The 21,514-nt window shown below is 43.3% G+C and overlaps 1 protein-coding gene across 1 annotated transcript in view; it reads left to right on the forward strand.

Annotated features, from left to right (window-relative positions):
• The window catches only part of ACSS1 (acyl-CoA synthetase short chain family member 1), a 60,566-nt gene that overhangs the window by 7,876 nt on the left and 31,176 nt on the right, over positions 1 to 21,514 (forward strand). The window contains exons 2-7 of the mRNA XM_084829184.1: positions 4,335 to 4,431; positions 12,050 to 12,249; positions 14,824 to 14,999; positions 15,835 to 15,987; positions 19,765 to 19,912; positions 20,734 to 20,871. Coding sequence (XP_084685310.1) covers positions 4,335 to 4,431; positions 12,050 to 12,249; positions 14,824 to 14,999; positions 15,835 to 15,987; positions 19,765 to 19,912; positions 20,734 to 20,871 — 912 coding nt within the window. The remainder of the gene's footprint in view (positions 1 to 4,334; positions 4,432 to 12,049; positions 12,250 to 14,823; positions 15,000 to 15,834; positions 15,988 to 19,764; positions 19,913 to 20,733; positions 20,872 to 21,514) is intronic.

The following is a 21,514-nucleotide window of genomic DNA, read 5'->3' on the forward strand; positions in this document are numbered from 1 at the left end:
GTGTTTCCCTTAGTTATTCCAGTGTAAATCAAGGTGGAACACAGTTTCATAAAATTAATGAGATAAAGAGCTGGTGTGCCTTACTCTTAACACTTTCTGGATATGGCTTTATATTTACAACAATTACCTGTGATGCCAGAGTGCTGAGATTTCATCATCGCAATCAGCTTATGGTGAAGAAAACTACAGTGAAATTATAGGTGACATTTTCCAGAAATGCCATATAACCTTCTTCAACTGCTGCTTTTTACAAGTTAATGTTCTACAGAATACGTGCCTTAAGTTGTTGCACATAGATGGTTTATGATGAATAAAGTAACTGCATTAAAAGCCATTTCAGTTTGATCATTGACCCAGGTTCAATCTAATTTTTAACAACTCCCAAGTGACCTAGCTCAAAATTAATGCTGCCAACGTCCACTTGTTTTAATAAAGCCTGTCATATTATACCCACGTTTGTTAATAACACAGTGTTCCATTTTATGTTTGTTCCAGTTGTATCACAGTTGTATGCATGCTTACTTAGAAGAAGATTCAGTTGACTTGAGTGGGCTTTACTTGCTTAAAAGGTTGGTGTGTTAATGTCTTAGGGAGAAAATTTATCTTGTGCTACATCTTTCATAGAAGGGGATAGCAAATTGCAAACTAATAAAAGGATAAAAAGAAAAGGTAAAGTAAAAAAGTAACCTACATGAGTTTTCCTTACATATGCTGATATATAAATAATCATATTCATAAATAAAACTGTCTTGGAGATCACTTGATCAAAAGGTGAAGTATAAGAAATATCTGAAAATAAATGCAATTTAGTTAAAAAGGAATCAGGTATTAAAGTGTCTTACAGTGGAGTCTTCAGTGTACAAAATAATCAAGGTCATGAAAGCCATTTCAATGTTAAATATTTGGGTATTAAAAAGTTACAGAGGAATCCTGTATAAACTCAGGAGTAAGGGTAGTATCCAATGTTACTCCTATGCAGAGTAGACCCATTGAAGTGAATGGGCCTAATATAAGTAGGACTGCCATTGGATACTGCCTTCAATCCCATTAAGGTCAGTGGAGCATGCTCCCAGATAAGTGGGCATAGGATTGCAGCCTTAATCACCCATTAAGCTACCATTGCCATGTAATTAGGGAGATTGTGCACATAAGAGTTAAAAGATACACTGAATGTGACTGAAATGTGAAGGAATCCAATATTGCTACTGTTTGCTGAAGAACTTAGGCTGCAATCCTAAGTACTGTTACCTGGAAGTAAGTCCCACTGAATTCAGAGGAACTTTCTTCTGAGGAATCATGCATAGGACCGCACTGTTAGCCTTTCCTTTTCAAGGACAAGTTTGGACTCAAAGGCTGTATCTCATAAGAAAAACCCGATTAAGTATTTCTTGCATAATTTCTCCTGTATAAGTTCCACATACTTTGTACAGTAAACAGCTGCCAGTTGTATCCTTGATAGTTTGAAGTAGTGCTGTGCTGAAACCCCACCTGCCCTTTTGCAGCCTCTTCGTTCCCCTGCAAAAGAGGCAGTCGTTTTTCTGCCTCTTTCGTTGGGATGTTTTCTGAAATTTCTTACCCTACTGGAAGCAGGTGGCAGAGGGGCCCCTGTGTGCCCTTTCTTTTACCATTTTTCCCCAGCCTGTCCTTGCAGCATCTCCGGCTGCATGAGCATCTCGGAGAGCCCCGTGGACGACTTAGCCAGGACTTCCTACCATGGGGCTTTCCAGTGATGCCACCTACTGAGTGCCTGAAAGCCACAAGGGGCAGTTTTTTGTTTTTTGTTTGCTTTTATTTGTTGTTAGACATCCTTTTAACAACAAGAACAGCAAGAATAAGAAGAATAACAACAAATTCTCTCTCAGCTTTCAGGCACTCAGCAGGTAGCAGCATTGGAAAGCCCCAAGGGACAAAGTGCTGGCAAAGTCCTCCAGGGGGCTTTTTGAGAGACTCAGGCAGCCAGAGAGGCTGCAAGGACAGAAAGGGGCATGGGGGGGGGGGCGTGAGTAAAAGAACGTGCACACCCCCCCCTATGCCACCTCCTTACAGTAAGGTAAGCACTGAAGCCCTCCACCCTGAGAAATTTATCTGAAATTCTCACCCCTTCCCACAATTTTCAGGTGCAGTTTCTTTTCACTACTCCACTCCAGTGAATGGTCGAAAATAAAGAGGTTGAAAAAATTGGCACAGTGCTAGTTTGAAGTTCTTGTAAAGAAAACTACTTTAGGGAAAAGTTTTTTTAAAAAGCAGTGAAGGGATTGGCTGAAGAACCACAGTGTTACAATATTTGGTTTCCTGAACATACGTTTATGATTATAAAATAGTCTTTTTCTTGATGGAAAAAATGAATTGATGTGGTCTAAAACAATGCTACACAGTTATACAGTGTGCAGTTTAGCTGTGTGCTGCCGATGTTCCTAGCCTTCATGGGAGTGAAGAGCTGGAAAACATGAGGGCAGGTTCTGCCAAGCTGCGAGCTGCAGGGGAATTGTGTGGGTCCTCCTATGCTTAGGAGGAAGGACTTTTGCAGCATGTTTTTTAAAAATGTAAAACATTTCTATAATGCCTTTTATCAGATCAGATTCCAGGGTGGTGTACAACATGTGAAGATTATAATACAATAAACAGAAAAATCAATATCATAAAAGAAATGGCAATAAAATCACAGAACACCACAGAGGTTAAGCACATGCCTATCCTTCCTTATAATAATATGTAGCATATACATAGTGCTAAATTATCCAAATGGTTTGAATCTCTTGGCCCTTCAATTCCCATTGTACATCTCTGCCTCTACTAATCTCAAGTCCTTCCCAGATCTTACATTTTTTTCAGATGGAATAAATTAGGTAAATATTTATTATTACATTTCTATCCCATCTTTTTTCCTCTTGCAAGGAACCCAAGGTGGCTTACATGGTCCTCCCCCTCCCCGTTTTATCTTCAAAACAACCCTGTGAGGTAGGTTAGGCGGAGAGTCAGCGACTGGCCCAAAGTCACCCAAGTGAGCTTCATGGCTGAATGGGGACTACAACCTGGAACTCCCAAGTCCCAGTCCAACACTCTAACAACTACACCACGCTGGGTCTTATATGCATATATTCCTGGCTTACATGCTGATCACATAACTTTGGTTTGGTGGTTTTAGAACTGTAGGTACTCTAAACTGTAAGGATATCAGTAACCTAATTCAGGGAATTGGTCAGTTTTGCCCATTTTTTAAAAACAAACAGAATCCTGTTGTCAGCCTCCTAGTCTCAATACCCTATTGTAACTGAGCAGAAGTGCATGTAGCTATCGAATCACATATTCTTCCCCTATTCACTCCTGTCTCCATTTCTTTCCCCTTTCTTAGTAGTATCCCTATATCTATATTTTGACTGTAGACAGTTGTTTTCCGGGCCAAATTCAAGGTGTTGGTTTTGACCTTTAAAACCCCATATGGTTCCGGCCCAGCCTATCTTAAGGAGTGCCTCCAGCAACACCAGACAGGCCACTTAACAAGATCAGCCTCGGATGGCCTTCTCTCTGTCCCATCAGCCAGGACAGCTAGACTGGTGGGGACGAGGGAGAGGGCCTTTTCTGTGGTGGCCCCCACTCTGTGGAAGTCCCTCCCTAGGGAACTCCGTCATGCCCACTCTTTAATGAGCTTCCGTCGTGCATTAAAAACGTGGTTGTTCAGGCAGGCATTTGGGGTGGGTTAGGGTATTTTAAAAAAATTTTATGGTAGAATTTTATTGTTTTAAATTGTTTTATGGTATGTTGTACATCGCCCAGAGTGGCTGGGTGACCAGCCAGATGGGCGATTAATAAATTTAATAATAAATAAATAAATAAATAATAAACCCCTGGTGGTAGGCACCTGTCAAACCTGTTCTTTGTAAATCACCATGTACATAGTTGGCGCTGTAAAAATAAATTATTATTATTATTATTATTGTCAGCTAATACATGTGGTAACTGAATCTAGTGAGACCATCCTGATATTTAGAAGCTGAGAATTCGTGCAGATGTTTCACTGTATGTTTATGAATTAAACTGAAGTACAATGCAGCCTCATTTAGCTTAATGACCTTTGAAATATTGAAAACATCTAGATAATGAGATGGAGTGAATGAATGGATGGGAGTGCTGTTTACATAGGCTTATATTGCGTCGGGGGATGTATAGCAAAAACAGTTAATAAGGAGTATTGTAAAGACTAGGCTAAGAAAATGAAGATTCTACATGTAACATTATACATTTTAAGGCACTTTAAAATCTAACAGATTTATTATATGGACTAGATCAATAACAAATTGCATGCTTTGTTTTCTTTACAATTTGTTTGTGTGCAGTTAATTGTTTGGACCGGCATGCGCAACATTATCCAGACAGAGTGGCTTTGATTTGGGAAAAAGATGAGCCTGGCAATGAAGTGAAAGTCACCTACGGGTATGGCACCTTCCTCCTGCTTTGCTTCCGAATGTGTCTTATGCAGCATTTGGAGCAGATTTACTGCCTGCTTGAGGAACTTTTGTACAAAAACCTTTGCTGCTTTTGATGATGGCCAGTCTAGAAAAGAAACGCTGTTCAGGAATAGTAGAAAAGAACATGGCACGTGTTCCCAATTTAGTTCCCAAATAGTTCAAGTGTTGGCAACTAGAAACCACTGCATTAGCATAGCCTTCTCGGTGCTCAAATGTGGGATGTATGCAGCTTGGCCACAAATATGGATCTTTCAGGGGAATATTAGCCTTCTGAGCAAAGTTGGGGCTTATGTGTATGACCATTTTACATGGTAAAGCCAACATGGACTCTCTTCACACCTGGCATTTTATCCCACTACAAACCGATCGTTTTGATTCCAGATCCCTTCCGGGATTTACACTGGCCCTGTATACAGGCATCTCTCATAGCACGTCCCTCTACATTATATCTTTACATGGCGGGGCCGAGCTGCATGGGACAATCAGGACAGAAGGGGGCTGCTGGCTCCATACCCCCTCCCCTCTGCTGATCATTGGTTCCTGTAACACGATTGATGGCTCCGCCCCATCCCTCCACTCCTCCACAGCAGGCTTGTAGTCGCAAGCCCTTCTAGTGATCTGGATAGCAGGCTGTTAGAGCTTGTCCCCTCCTTCCTCCAAGGGAGAGAGTGTCTTCTCGGTGGCTTACCCCGACGTTGCTGGCGCTGCTAGTCCTTCTCTGCAAAATATGTCAGTGTGTGATGGAATTAAATGCAGTATATTGCTTGCACTACTGAGTTTGAAGGGTATACCGATTTCCGGGTTCCCAACTACAGAAGTAAGAAATCCACAAATGGACTTGTATACAGTCAATGCACTAAGCCATCCCTAGCAGCCCCTGCCCCCCCAGGCGACCACTTCATGGGGGACACCTTCTTAATTAGACCCAGCTTGCTTCCCCCCCCTGCGCTTTTGTTGCTCTTCCCCCTTATTCTGGCTTCCCAACGACCCTGCAAGGTGGGCTAGGAGAAGAATCATGGAATAGTAGGGTTGGAAGGGGCCTACAAGAGATAGTGGCTGGCTAGGTGGGAGGGAGTACTATGGAAAACCACCTCAGCATTACTGCCTTGTCTACAACAACTCCACACCCCAAAAAGAAACTGTTAAAAATGACCATTCCAAGCTCTGCATGATGAATTTATTCAAGGGAGGAGAAAAGGCACTTTTAATACCCATTGAAATCCTAACTGTCAAGCCTTTCTCCTGTGTGGCTGAGAAGGGAGACTCCTCCATCCACCCTGGGAGGAAAAAAAGCCCATCTATCTGGTGAGCAAAAGGGAGAAGAAGCAGTCAGTGAAGGCATTGAAGGGAATGGGAGACCTTAAGACTGATACTCTACATAAACGTACAATACACTCCTATGCATGCCTACTCAGAAGCAAGCCACACAGATTTCAATGGCACTTCCTTCCAAGAAAGGAAAGCCTTACAGGCAATGGGTTTACTCAGAAGTAAGCATTGTTGTATTCAAGGGGATCTTGGAGCCTGTAGTGGAATGGGAGAGAGGGAGAAACGGTCATTAGAAGCCCGGTCAGTGACCTGCCCCCCTTCCCACCAATTTGTTGTCATGACAATGTTATTCAACACCGCCCAGCAACACCCCCTAGCACATACCCATACAAAGTGGGACAAAGCGCTAAAGGGGAAATACACAGGGGGGAAATGACGATTTCACTCACAAGCACAGAAAATGCTGGGTTTTCTCCATTCTCAGATAACGTGGGAAGAGGGAAGGAAAGTTGTGAGATAGCAGCGGCTTCATCTAAAGCTCCCGTGAAAACCAGTGATTAAAGAAGAATGATCCTGCTAAAAAACTCCGGTGTGAAGAGAGCCATGGAATGACTTTTTGACAGGGTCTTGTGAACACGGGTGACCAGAAAGTAGATCTCAACTCCCAGCATTCCTGACCATTGGCCATGCTGGCAGCGGCTTTGGGGAGTGGAAGTCCAAAACTTCTGGAGACCTACCTTCTGCCCACCCCTAATCTAACTTCAATCTGTTGCATGTTGAGGCAGACACCTGTTCTCTTGCACTCTTTCAAGTGCCACGCATGCCAATGTTGCTACATAAATAAATGAATAATCGTAAATTTCTGGAAAATAATTGGAATGTTAGTTGACATGTGAGGTGGTGAGCCAGTGCAATCGCAACTGTCAAAACATTCACAAGAGCAGGCCAAAAAAGTCAATTAATGTGAATGTGAATTAACTGGACTCTTTTTTCTGGGACTTTGCATGCAGAAAGATCGTTTAACTGTTATATGTAAAAGAAAGTTGTTAACCTTCTCACAATTTCTTTTCTTTTCTTGGAGGAGGGAGCCTTCACAAACAGACATGCTTAATTTAGCCTTGAATGCTAGAGGAGCAAGCACTCACCTCATATCAGTTGATGTTTCTGAACTCGCTTAGTGGAGTAGAGTGGATTTGTGTCTGGGAAGGCCTTGGCCCCAAATGCATATTATTTCTTAACTAGAAAGGCACATAAATGTTTGACTGAAAGCACAGCTCTCCTGGTCTGTCCTGCAATCCCTAATTGTTCTGCTTTGGGAAAATTCTCCTTCTCAGTGTTGTTTCCGATTTGTATTAACAGCTCCCTATCCGTTGTGCAAGGTTATACCAACGTTGGAAGCTGCTTTATACAGAGTCAGGCCATTGTTCCATAAAGTTCAGTTCTATCTAAAGTGACTGGCAGCAGTTCACTGTTTCAGACAGGAGCCTGTTTCAGCCCTACCTGGAGATGCCAGGGATTGAATCTGGGAACTTTTACATGCAAAGCATGAGCTCTGCCACTGAGCTACAGCCCTTTCCCATACATGATTGAAGAATGGCCTTGACTTATTTTTTGTTTGAAGTGTCTCACCTGTGCTACACATGACACCTATAATTAAGACTTTCAGGTAAAAGTCCTGTCAGTAACATTGTAAGCTGCTTCAGGTGCCTTTTTCGGCTGAGGAACGGGATAAAAATACTATAAATAAATAACTAAATAAAATTAGGGCTGTTATGAGGAGACCTGAAGATATCTATCTATCCTTGGCAGAGATCAAATGCTTTCTTAAAAGCAGAGTTATATAAGTCATCTGTCTACAGCGAGGCACTGTTTCCTGCAAGGTCTTCTAATATTTGTTACCTATAACAAGTTGTTAATAGACTCTGGGCAGTACCCAACAAGGCTGTTGCGCAAGCAGACCCACCCGTCGCTTCTGTTGCGCAAGCAGTGTCCCCCCCTTCCTGCCAATTCCATTGCGCAAGCAGACCAACTGCTTGTGCAATGGAGATTTAACACTTCCCATAGGGAGCTCTGAAAAGAGCAGAAACAATTGTTTCTAGATTGGGACCTGCCCCATCCCAGAAGTGAATATTTCAACTCGTTTCTGGTTGGTCCCAGAAGTGTTAAATCTCTGTTGTGTAGGCAGTGGATCTTGCTTGCAGAATGGAATCTGGGGGGGCACAGCGCCACACTGGATGCTGCCCTTTGTCCTCAAATTAACCAAGGTGCTATAACAATGTATTGTCTGTTCTAAGGAGTCCATACCCAGCTGTTGCCAGCAAGAGCCAGATAGATATAGCTGTTACCATGTAGAAAGCAGGTGACCAGAGAGATAAAATGAGTACATGTGTGTGTGTGGGGAGCACATCTACCTTGACAACAAGGGAAGAGGTAAATAGCCAGAACCTGTTAGTGTGGATTGTTATCTTAACTCTTATTAGCTATGTCCACATGTTTGAATAGTAAGTGATGCTTGCTTCCTATTTATGCTGTCTGGGGAAATCGGAGAGGATGGTGGAGGTGATGCCTTCAATGTGGTGTCACATTATGTGTTGATTTGTTGCAAAACTACATAAAAAATACACTTCCAGACCCTTTATCTTCCTTTCATCTGATCCTAATCTTGCGGTCTCTGTTCCTAGGCAGTGTCTGACTGCATTGGTAAGATGGGTACAAGTGAGCCAATTGAAATGGAATCCCAATCTCCAGTATAAGCTACTTAGCATGTCTGGTGATCTTGAGCATGTTTGATAATTTTTAAATCATGGGATGAAGTATATGTGTTAGCTGAGGTTTGTTTCTTTGGTGCGCTTCTGGTCCCTTGTACAGTCAAGTTGTACCAGGAGCTAGGGGTTCACTTCACATTTTAGCAGATAAGAAGGTTGCAATATTTTGTCTAAGATTTATTAAAGACAGCTGTCATTTGTTTTTTATTATTTATTTAAAAGATTTTGAACCTGCCTTTCAGGGCACACTTCCCTCACAAGATGGCTTATAATATTACAAAAACATTAACATTCAATTAAAACACACACGAGCAGCAGCTAATGATTTTTTTTCTAATTATTTATTGAGAAAGTATCTAAGTACAAAATAGCTGTAGCACACATCCAATACACACATACATTTAACATAAAAATACAGTCAACATACAAAAAATACAGTCAGATAAGAACCATATGATATTAAAGCGGAATTTTATCAAAACATAAAACGGTCAGCAGCATCTTTGGATTAAGCCAGAAATTTAACATGTAGCAAATAACTAGTCTCCATATGAGGCAGATGGTTTGATAGATCACAGAGGTCCTCTGATAAGCACTTAGTTTAATTAATTTAAGAGGATCTCTCAGGCTGCTTGAATCCCATTGAATTCCATGGGATAGACAACTGTGCACAGGATTGCAGCCTATGGGAAAAGTACAACAGGGGTTCAAATTCTGAACCTTTAAAAAATTATTAATACATTTATTATTTTTGAAAACAAATTACTTTACAAAACAGATCACTGTGAACTCTAAGACACTGCTGTTTTTTTGATGTGGTGAACACTAAAATCTATTACAAACTTTAAAAAGCAGTGAGACCCATCAAGTACCTTCCAACATCATTAGAAATCATTAAAGCTAATGATTTTAAAGCACCAAATGCAGACTGGAATAAATGTGTCTTCAAGGTTTGTTTGTTTTTTTAAAGCTGGCAGTGATGAGGCCATATGTATCTTCCTGGGTAGGGAGTTCCAAAGGTGTGGAGCCACCACTGAAAAAGACCTATCCCTAGTACATGCCAACCTAATGGCTCTTGCTGGTGGGCTAGAAAATAAGGCCTCTGACACTGATCTGAATGCTTGGGCAGCCTCATACATGTCCTTCAGATAACATGATCCCAAACCATTTAAGGATTTAAGGCCAAAACCAGCGCGTTGAATTGGGCCTGGAAACTAACAGGCAGGCAGCATAAGCCATACAGAATAGGAGTAATATGATCAAAGCAATTAACTCCCACAAGCGTTGTAGCTGCCATATTCTCTTCCAGTCACAGTGTCTGAATCAACTTGAAGGGCAGCTCCACGTACAGCACATTACAGTAATTCAAACTGGACATAACCAAGGTATCTGCTACTGTGGCTAGGTCAGTTTTCTTTAGGTTGGGCTGCAGTGGCCAAACTAGCCTCTGGTGGTAAAAAGCACTTCTGACAGCTGATGCCATCTGCACCTCCATAGACAGTGCTGAGTCCAGGAGGAGTCCAGTACTCACAGACTGGGTATGTGAGACCCCATCTAGAGTCAGATCTAAACCTCCATGCAGATTAGTGGACTTCCCAACTCATTTCTCCCTTATTTGGATTATTTCATCTTATGATGAAACATCCCTCAACTATTCCAATACTGGGCCCAGACACCCATCCAGGGTTTCACCTGCCCCTAGGATTAGATGGTGGAAAAGTAATATGGTTTCCCATCCAGGGGAAAATTGATTAATTATACGATGTTCTGCAGGCATCCCAAGTAACAAATCCAGTTTTCCTGGATTATTTTATGTATGTATGTATGAATGTATTTATTACTACACTTATATACTGAACCTGTATGAAAAATGCTCAAAGGCTGGGTTACAATAAAAGGTAAGATGCAATAAAAAATACAGTCCACAACAACACAGTAACCAGCCTCTTAAAATGAAAAGCAAGAAAACAACAACAGATAACAATAATAAATCACAGCAGGTAGAAACATAAATAGTGGCTTTAAAAGACTGTGTATTACACCTTTCCATTACATCTAGTATTCCAATAAATGTAAACTATATAAACAGTACTGTAAACACAGCCTTACTTAACCTTGTAAATTCATCTGTGGCAATCGAAACATTGTGATTGTCAGTTAGGCAGATATGTAGCTCTGCCTCTCATGCTGTAGATTGCTTTTACGGGATGCATTTTGTATGCAATTTCCGTTTGCAAGTTAAAGCAATGTTTTGTTGACCACATCCCTTTCTTAGGGAGCACAAATTGATATGAAAGATTGCTTGAGTAATGTCACAAGATCTCTCTTCTTGCTAACTGTGTTATGATTCTGGCTTTAGTTAAACAGTTCTTTTTATTGCAGGTCTTTCTTTAAAGAACAGGTTGTGAACCTTTTTCCTATGAAGGGCCATTGACCCAAAGAAAAAGTCAGTTGGGGGCAGAGGTGATGTTGGGTGGAGTTTGCAGGATTGCAGGACTGCATAGCTTTGTTTTTCTGTGCCAACTCATCCCTTCTCTACCTTATGTGTGCATACACATGAAGCAGAAGAGGAAGCAATTCCCGGAGAGACAGTTTAGAGAGCAAGAGTAGGCCTTGCAGCATCCAGAGAGCTAGATGACACTGAGGGTCAGATGAAATTACTCTGTAGTCCAGATGTGGCATGCAGGTTCCCCACCCAGGTTGTAATGGAACAGAAAAGTCAACTCTTGGACAGCCAGGAAAAGTTTTGCTAATAACAAAAGGAGATTTCTTTTTCTATCCCTGAAAATGCATATATGTTCTTGCACAACTTTTTCCATTCCTCCTCCCAAAAGTGGACGGCAAAATGAATTTGATCAGTGGAGTTTTGCAGAGAATTTAATGCCAGATCTGGAGTCCACTTCACAAGAGATGCACTCCTTTATGCAGGTCTTTGACACATGTACACCACTGTTACAGAAAGAAAAAAAGAGCTAATATTTCAACCTGTGGCATCCAAGGCATCTTTCAGGCAGCAGCCAAGTTATCTCCCCTCCATGGATGAATAGTATATATCAGGACAGCTTCATATGCTACGGACTGCTTACACAGAATGCACTTTCATGTATGAGTTAACAATTAAATGTCTACATCAATCTGTTGGTGTTTGTCTATTCAAATAAAGCATGACAAATAAGCAAAGATGGCAATAGAATTTTGTTGCTTTTTATGAGCCTCAAAGTTTTATTTTGATGACTTTGCTGGGTATGCCAGCTATACAGCCTAGATCAGTCTTCCCCAACCATACTGGCTGAGGGATGCTGGGAGTTGTAGTGCAACACATCTTGAGGATGCCAGGTTGGGGAAGGCTGTGATACATTAGATGACTACCCTTGTAGCCAATTAATATATAGCGGGTGAGAACTTTGGTGGATTAATAATTGTCTGTAATGGATCTCTGAATTGGCACTTACCAGTTTTCCTTTATAGATCTAAGTCTTCTGCAATGGAAACATATTTAACAAAGTGAAGCATACCCAGATGAAAAGCCAGTTCTTTTTTGTGTTGCAGGGAACTTCTGGACATGACTTGCCGCCTTGCTAACACCTTAAAGAAAAATGGAATAAAAAAAGAGGATCGAGTCGCTATCTATATGCCTGTGTCTCCACTGGCAGTGGCTGCCATGTTGGCTTGTGCCAGAATTGGTGCTGTCCACACAGTTGTTTTTGCTGGATTCAGTGCAGAATCCTTAGCAGGGAGGATCAATGACTGTGAGTACTTTTCAGTTGCTGGGAAAGGATGGATATTAAACATTCATAATTTGACTTGTTCTCATACTTCAGAGCAAATTAATCTTTCTCCTGAGAAAATCTCTAATACATCATCATTATCATCATCATCATCGGGATACTTAAAACTTATTAGGGTCATTTTCTGATCAATAAGCTAAGGAGTGCCCTATGCACACAGTGGGTATACCTTATATGCATGTGGAGTATTCCCCAGCCTAAAATATGTGTTAACCTCTTTGTGAATAAAACTGAGGGTACGATAGAGCCCTGTGAAACTATGCTGTCCCAAATGGTCTTTGATGTAGTAAATAATATTGGTTGCTTTCTAACACCAGTACATAATGCGCTGTAATCCTATTTCTGAAATAATAGTAATATATGTATCTTTTCTTGTGATGATTTTTGCACTCATATGCCCATCCAGAGATGTCTTGTTTGTGGCAACTATGAAAGAGAGTTCCTAGATCAATTTTAATCTTATAATGGATACTTTCATGGTAATTTCAGTGTTGTAATGGCTCCAAATGAGGTGCTAAAATAGTCTGAAGTTGGAGAAATAAGTTCAAAAGTACATTCATTTGGAAAGTGGCCAGCTCATGGTCATGACACCACTTTCCACAGGGATTTATCTTGCCAAACGTAACATACATTTCTATATTTTATTTATTCTTTATGTGATTTAGGGAGCAATCCTACTGGGATAGGCGGCTGCCTCTGAACTCGGAGGCAACCACCTATCCAATGCAGGGCAGGAGAACCATGGAGGGGATCATCCCCTCCATGCTTCAGCTACCCTGCATTTGTGGCTAAACAGCCAATTTTGGCTGTCTAGTCGCGGGAAGGCAGAGTGGGGGAAGCAGCTGCTGGACGACATGTTGGATGTGTCGTAGCGGCATGTCCGTTTTTCCTGCCCCGGAATGCCCCCTGGAATGCCCTGTGTCAGGGTGGACACTGAGCCCATAGAATCCCAGAGTAGTTCTGATTCTGAGGTGGAGCAGCCACTCCTGGGAGAGGAGCGCACTCATCCTTCCCAGGGCCAACAGCTGGCAGAGATTCCTCCCACCGGCATTCCTGACATAGATAGTGGTCCCGGGAGTGAGAGAGCGCAGGAAGAAGACTTGCTGGACACGCGAGGCCGACACAGGGAGCGGCGCCAAATGGAGGGCACGGAAAGGAGGCGTAGTGCCCGGTTGGCGTGCAAACAACGGTTGCGCCCAGAGGATCCAAGGGAAAAGGGGAGGGACTCTCCCTAGCCCTTAAGTTCAGGGTCTGCCAGTGATTCTCCTTCAAATGGGGACCAACTGTTCCAACTTAGGGCATAGGTACTCTGCTGCTTATAGCTAGTTGCTAACAGTAGAGTTGTTAAGTTGTAAAAAAGGAATAAAGCTTTGAAAAGAATCCGTTTGTCTGTGTCTGGACTTGGCTACTGGATTAGACTGAAAGAGGCCGCCAAGGAGCCCTTGACACCCTGTTTTCAGCACTCCGTGCTCCTCTTCCGAGCGCGGGGCTGTTCCAAGCAGCCTGCTAGGCAGTGTGGCGGTGGGGGGGGGAGGTCGGTTCCCGGAAACCCATGTATCCCATGGCCATCTAGCCGCTGACTAGCAGCCATAGGATTGCTCCTTTAAACACTGTACTTCAATAAAATTTCCATGGCAGTTTATAAAATTTAGAATGGCACTTGGTCATCCTCCTTACTGCTTCATTTTCCCCATGATTAGGTCAGAAGCTAGGTTGGTATACTATGATACAAATTGTATAGAGGGGAAAAAAACACTTTAAAGGCTGACAAATCTTTTTGTCACCACCTTAAAGACTGACACATGTATTATGGCATAAGCTGTTGCGGACTACAGGTCCACTCCTAATTTTGGTTCAAGATTCTTTGTTTTTGCTAATAAACACAGGTCTAGCCCACTGATGTTTCCTGGCTTTTGTGCACTTTTCCCCATTCGAAAAGGTTGAAATTCCTCTCCTAAGGTTTTGTTATTGGCTGGTATTTTTGGTTTTTGGCCCAGCTCCTTTTGCCTTTGGCCCGGCCCACCACTGGAATGTGGCCCCCGAGAGCTTCTCCGAAATGGTCCTTGGGTTGTAAGAGTTTCTGCACCCCTGCTGTAGGATGACTTCTTCTTCTTCTTCTTCTTCTTCTTCTTCTTCTTCTTCTTCTTCTTCCTCCTCCTCCTCCTCCTCTTCCTACTACTACTACTACAACTACTACTACTACTACCACCACCATTTATATCCTGCCTTTTTTCCTCTTTAAGGAACCCAAGGCGGTGTACATAATCCTCCTCCTCTCCATTTTATCCTCACAACAACAACCCTGTGAGGTAGGTTGGGCTGAGAGGCAGTGACTGGCCCAAAGTCACCAGTGAGCTTCTATGGCTCAGTGGGGACTAGAACCTGGATCTCCCAACTCCCAGTCCAACACTCTAGCCACTACACCACACTGGCACTAACCTGCTGCTCTGCAATATATTACATGCTGATTACATTGTACCTTGGGACAATAGTGTACATAGAACTGCTAAATCCACAAATGGTTTCTCTTCCTAGCTGAATGCAAAGCAGTCATCACCTGTAACCAGGGACTCAGGGGAGGACGGGTCATAGAACTGAAGAAGACTGTGGATGAAGCAGTGAAGGACTGTCCAAGTGTCAAGTGTGTCTTCGTGGCTCAGAGAACTGTCAACAAAATCCACATGGGCAGTCGTGATATTCTCCTTGAAGAAGTATGTTCATGATGTTCACTGTACTTCTTTTAATCAGGTATTCCTACAGGGCATGATATCTCAGCAGGTAGTCTTCTTGTTGTCTTCTATATAGGATAAATTAATGTGTGCCAAACCTAGTTTTATGATAGATCAAAGGCTAAGCTGAAACTTGGGGTGAGATTCTCAAGGTAGGCCAGGGCATGCCCACATGGCAGCTTCATATCTCCTCAGTTTGGTCCTCTAACAGAACCAGAAGGAAATGAAATGTTTTGGGAAGAGGTAGCTAGCTTTTCCCTGGATTACATGTGTTTGCTGCAGGAAGCTAGTACTGCTCTCATGATCGTTATTGTCAGCTGTGTAGCCTAGTGAAGGACCAGCATGAGCTGATGAAACCTACCTCTCTTTACAGTCTATGTCTTCATTACACACACATATCCTGTCTTTAATCCTTTCTCCGCTCACTCACCAGTCCTCCCCTGCAAAGGTCACCTTACCACTTTTCCTTCAGTTAGTCTTACGTATCGTTTTGGAATCTGGATGGGTGGGAGTGGGGTGGGGATGGGACAATTAAATTGGTGTCAGGAGCATTTGTGTGTAAAAAAATCGGCCAGATCTTACTGGCCAGATAAGGGCACAGCTGGCTTACCAGGCGAATGCGGTAAAGGATTCCCCTGGCCACCCAGGAGAAGAGCAGAATCCAGAAGTACACCCAAGCAGCAAATTTGCTGTTTTGGGGTGAGTGCAACACCCATCAGTAAATGAAAGCAATTAAAGAAACGAAAGTACAGTTTTCATGAAATTACCCATGGAAAATACTTATCTGTATTTCCCTTCTTTCCTTTTTTTTCTTAAGGAGATGGCCAAGGAGGCTTCAGTTTGTCCCCCTGAAATCATGGACAGTGAAGACATGCTCTTTATGTTGTATACCTCAGGGAGCACAGGGAAACCTAAAGGAATTGTTCACACCCAGGCTGGCTATCTTCTTTATGCCGCCGTAACACACAAGGTACTTGAGCAATCATCTCCCTGGGGAAGGATATTTCTTGTTTTACCACATCAGTAGTAATTGTGGAGAAAGTAAAAAAAGAGAAAAAAAAGAAATATTAGCCAGTTTGGGGGCAGTGAGCATATTGTTGCATTTTGAATATGGTACGTGACAAAGAAATCTCTGATTCTATCAGCTAGAGTTAAAATTAATATGCACACCAAAATCTGATGCTTTATCACTTCAGCTGTTGTAATTAATTTGGGTTAAGTACTGATAATGACTCTGTTCTCCCATTATTTTGGGATAAGGACAGAGAAGGAGTTAAGAACACTGCTTGCTGCGTCTCTTGAGGGTGCTTAGAGAGTTTCTTTGGTCCCACCTAAAAGTGATTCCCCAAGTTAAGTGGTTGGCTCCCTCCATTTGTTTTGTAATAAATGCTTTGGGTGATATCTGTCCTTCTGCTTCAGGTAGGAGAGGGAATGTATGTGTCAAGAATGGGATAATAGAGTAGGAGCCATGAGGGCCACTGGCGAAGCCGCCACCTGGAGGTTGATTTTTTTAGCTGTTTCTCAGCTCTGCAGCTCAAGGCCACGGTTTGCTGTAGCTAATTGGAAAATGATAACAGCTGTGTCTGGTGGGAAGATGCAACCTCTTCGGAGGCTGGGGTGAGGTGTCCCGGGCCTGGGTTTGGATTGGGTGCCTCAACTCTGCCTTGGGTTGCTAGGGCTGGGCAATAAAAGGAGGGCTAAGGAAGAGGTGGGTGTCTGGCTCTGATGGTACTAGGATGTGCTGCTGGTCGATGGCTATCGTGGGAGGCCCATACTTTGGTATGTATAGGATAGGCTAGCTAGCTAGCTAGCTTTATTGTTTTGCTCTTGGGAGTGTGTGCCTTGGTCTTTAGCATTTCTGGTTTTGTTTAGAATTTTGTACCTTGCTTGTAATTTCCTGTACAATCTACCACCTCTCCCTATTCCTTCCTCTTCATTCCTTCTCCATAATAAACTTTTATCCAACTTCCAGTTGGTGTGGTGTGTCCTGAATAACTTCAGTGCTAAATACAGTGCCTATTGGCCTGGAAGGGAGCTACTGGGGTAATTTTGAGGGAACTTGTGGCCACGTTTGGCCTGGTCTACCTTGCAGGGTTGTTGGGGTGAAACCAGCAATCCTTCATGGTATGTTTTTTTGTGCTGTACCTGTCAAGGAATGGGGCATGTGTGTTGTCATGTCCTTGCTGCAGAAAGATGTCCATAGCTGGTAACTTATCAACTGTACAGTCATGGAAGGATTGCTCTGATTCTCTTCCCAGTAACTGAGCGTCTGGCTGGGTAGTAACATGTAACTATGTGACCTGGTTTGTAAGCTCTCCGCTGAAACTCAGCCTGCCTAGATTAGGGAGTATTCAAGTAAATTAAAAGTTTATTCGCTTTTATTTGTGTTCTAATCTCTCTGAACTCTAACAAAGCCATGTGTATCGTTTAAGATACAGCTTTGGTCTATGTTTTCTAATAGCTTTTCATCCCCATGAACATTAGACTGCTCCGGGGCTCACTATTCAGAGGAAATCAGAAGGAATGAAGGACTGATGGGAAGCCAGGATCACATAACAGTGCTAATTAAACACTGGTGCATACATTTCTGTTTTCTTCTCTTTTTGAGACACAAAGTATTCTGATGTGAATTGGAGGTGTCCATATTTGAATGTGAGAGGAAGGGCCTTCTCCTTTCCATCTCAGAATAAATAAATACTTGTTTTAAACACATAGTAGGCCAATTTGGGCATCATGATAAACCATAGCGAGCCTTGGGATCACATGCTTTCCTCTCCTCCTCCAGCACAACCCCAAAGAGGAGATGAGATTTAACTTCCATTTTTGATTAACAGTAGTTTAGCATTACATCTGAACTCATAAGATGTGAATAATCACCTTACGGCTTCTTTGAAATAAGCCATAACCTGTGGCGTTGTCATGGTCCAGGACCCCAACTCCTCATTCTCAGAGGATGAGGCTCTGGATCAGAGAAAGGACTTGGTTACAGAAGGGCATCATGAGGTTCTCACCTCCTTAGAACCTAGTTCTCCAGAAAGGCCCCAGGGACCAACTTTTCTGTGTCCAGAGGAGCCTTATGTTGCTGTCCTTAGGTTCTGAGGATTCTGGCATGAAAATATCATCAAACTGCAGTAACTTTTGCAGCTAGGGATGTCAGAGAATTCCGCCACGGATCTCGGTGAGGCTGAATGCCAGTGCATTCGGCCCCCCGAACTCCGTGGCGGAACGGACTGCCCCCCGCCCCCCCCGCGGATTCCCCCTGGGACGAGACTTACCTGTGGCGGATCTTCCAGGCGGTGGCGGCTGGTCTTCCGACCACCTGCCGCCGCCGCCATTTCCAGGCTTGTGTAAAAAAAAAAAAGATGTGATAGGCTACGTAAATCTTTACGTAGTCTATCATGGTTGGGTGGGTTTAAAAACAACAACAACAACCACGTATGCAAATGGCGGCGGCTATGGCCACCACCATTTGCATTCCTTCTTTTTACCGTCTTAATCTATGTAAATATTTACGTGGACTATGACGGCGAAAATAAAGGGGAACGCAAATAGCGTAGCGGGTGCTATTTGCGTCCCCTTTTGATTCGCCGTTTTAGCCTACGTAAATATTTACGTAGGCTAAAACGGCGAATGAAAAAGGGACGCAAATAGTGCCTGCTATGCTATTTGCATTCCCCTTTATTTTCGCCGTCATAGTCTACGTAAATATTTACGTAGGTTAAGACGGCCAAAAAGAAGGAACGCAAATGGCGACAGCCGTAGCCGCCGCCATTTGCGTACACGTTTTTTTTGTTTTTACCCAAAGCCCTCCGTGGCCGGAAATCCGGCTGTGGACAGCTCTGGCCTGGTTGGGCCTGGCCAGCTGCTCCGCGGAGCTGCCGCGGAGCACAGCCGGCCGTTTGAGGATTCCGGGGCGGGGGAACGGAGCGCCCCCCCCCCCGGCGAGCATTCCAGGCGGAGGGACGGAACGATTCCCCCCCCCATAAATTTAATCCGCAAACAGGTAAGTCACTTTCGTACATCCCTATCTGCAGCATTCTTGAGGCTGCTGAAATAGACTGGGCCTCTTGAAGGGAGAAGGCCTCAGTCAATAGGGAGGTGGGGGCAACCAGCCTACAGGAAGCCAAAACCACACTGAATAAGGCTCAGTCACAATCTGTTGCTTGTTGGAGCAACGTGCAGGCAGGTTGTCCGGCTTCCAGCCACAGCATCACTTGGAGCTCTGTGTGGTGCTGGTTGGTTTCCTCTCTCTCTGTCTCTGGGAAACCTGACTCTTGCTTGGTTGGAATCAGCTGAACCTGACTTCCCCCAAGTCCTCAGTGTGATTTGGACTTCATTGTGCAACAATGACGCCAGGCCCTCACTCACTGGCTGAAATGGAGTAGCCTTGACGTTGGCTTGTTTCAGACAAATCATAGGTAAGATTAACTACCGTTTGTCAGGACTGGGCAAAATAACAAACTGTGGTTAATCAAAAACAAGTGAAAGCTTATGGACATCTCTTGGCTGTGTCAGAGGAGGAGTGGGGAGGGGGGACACGTGAACCTGAAACTCTGCATTTCATTCCATCACAATAAACCAAGATTTATTATGACACCTGAACCAGGATAGAGCTATTATATGTGTTTATTTATGTTTGGCTGTCTGTAGCTGATTGAGCAGAAAAGCTTGCATGGTGTATTCATGGTTAATAGCCTTGATTCACTTTAAAAAAATGAATAACTTGCCTTACTGTTCATCTCTGTAGCATGTATTTGACTACAAGCAAGGTGACATTTTTGGTTGTGTGGCTGATATTGGCTGGATCACAGGACACAGCTATGTTGTCTATGGACCACTCTGCAATGGAAGCACCACTGTTCTGTTTGAAAGTACCCCAGTTTATCCTGATCCAGGTGACTTAGTAGAAATGGCAGATCTGATATATAGATCCTCTACTGGGTATAGGGAAGGGCTGTTGCTCATGGGTTTTAGTACATGCTTTTGCTTACAAATTCAATCACTGGCATTCCTGCTAGGGCTGGAAAAGGATTCCTGTCTGAAACCCCAAAGAACTGCTGTCAGATTATGAACCCCCAGCCTGTGAAGCCTTCCCATCCAGCTTGCTGAGTCCCCCCCCCTCTGAAGTCCTGCCTCTTGGGAAAAGGGAGGGAAGCCACCTTCCCAAGGCCCCTGGAGTGCCTTGAAGCAGCAGTTCCCAAAAGAGCAACCCCCTCTTTGCCACTGCTCAATTGTTTCCCCATCAGCTGAGCAGCAGGTGAGAGAAGGCAGGGAGGAGAGAGGTGTGTGTGTATGGTGTGTACTGTATAGATGGATGAATGGGTTGTGTGTGCTGTGTGCATTTGCATGGATGGATGAATCAGGCGGAGTGGTGTGAGAATGTGTGTGAACGGTGTGTGTGATTTGGCCTCACCTATTCCTGGCATAAGCCTGCCCATCCACTTTTCCCTTAGGAAATGTGGTTCTTGGGAGCGGAGCATGGAGCGGGGGGGAAGGTTCCACATAGGTTTTGATCCAGTTCCTCTTGCCTGTCAGTCATTTCTTCTGCCTTTGTGCCTTTAAAAGCAGGCATTTTGTGTCCATTTTGCCATGGAAATCTTTGTACAGTAGTCTGTACTATAGACAAGCATTGCCATTGTGCTTGAAATATTCTGTGCGTGTACCGTTTTATGAAGTTCACTTCGCAAACTTCAAATAACTATTTGGGATTTTGCAGGCCGCTATTGGGAAACTGTGCAAAGATTAAAAATTAATCAGTTTTACTGTGCCCCCACTGCATTACGTTTGCTGCTGAAGTATGGAGAGGAATATGTGAAGAAGTATGACAGATCTTCTCTGACTACCCTTGGATCGGGTGAGGATGAGGGACTTAAGCTTTACTTCCTTTTGAAATCAGTAGTTCTGTTGATTTTCTGTGGAAGCAGAATTTCCTTAGGACTGCAGGAATTCTGTGGCTAAATAGTTGAGATAAGCTCTGTATTTTATCAGAGACAAGGGAGCGTGGGCTAAATCCTACATTAGAAACACATGTGATTACGAAGAGCGCAATACATGTTTTTTCTGAGAATGGGAAAAAAGTCACATTAGTCTTCACTAGGTAGATCAGAACCCCTGAGTAGGTTGCACCGCAACCTTAGCTGAGTTGTACCAGTGGCACCGCTATTTTCTTTAGCTTGGAAAAAAACAGGAGAGAGAGAGAATAGCCAAACGCAAAAGGAGGACAAGATTCCTGTGCCTCTTACAGTTGGTAGCTTTCAGCAGGTAAAGCTTTTTTTCACCCTGCAAGCTGAAACATCCTCCTGCTCTGCAACAATTGCAGGAACTCTACTCTGCTCTTTTGCATTTGTTCATCCTAGAGAGAAAAGGAGAAATCTACAATAGATGTTTTAAGTTGGGTTCTATATTGTAGGTTGGGATTAAAGGTGGATTCTGGAGCTGACAATGTAGAAGAAAAGTACTTGCATAGACAGTGTAGCCCAATGCCAGGGCCAGATTGG

This window comes from Heloderma suspectum, chromosome 1 (genome assembly GCF_057233095.1).
Source record: "Heloderma suspectum isolate Gila_16-S chromosome 1, 16-S_ref, whole genome shotgun sequence".
Classification (NCBI taxonomy): Eukaryota; Metazoa; Chordata; class Lepidosauria; order Squamata; family Helodermatidae; genus Heloderma; species Heloderma suspectum.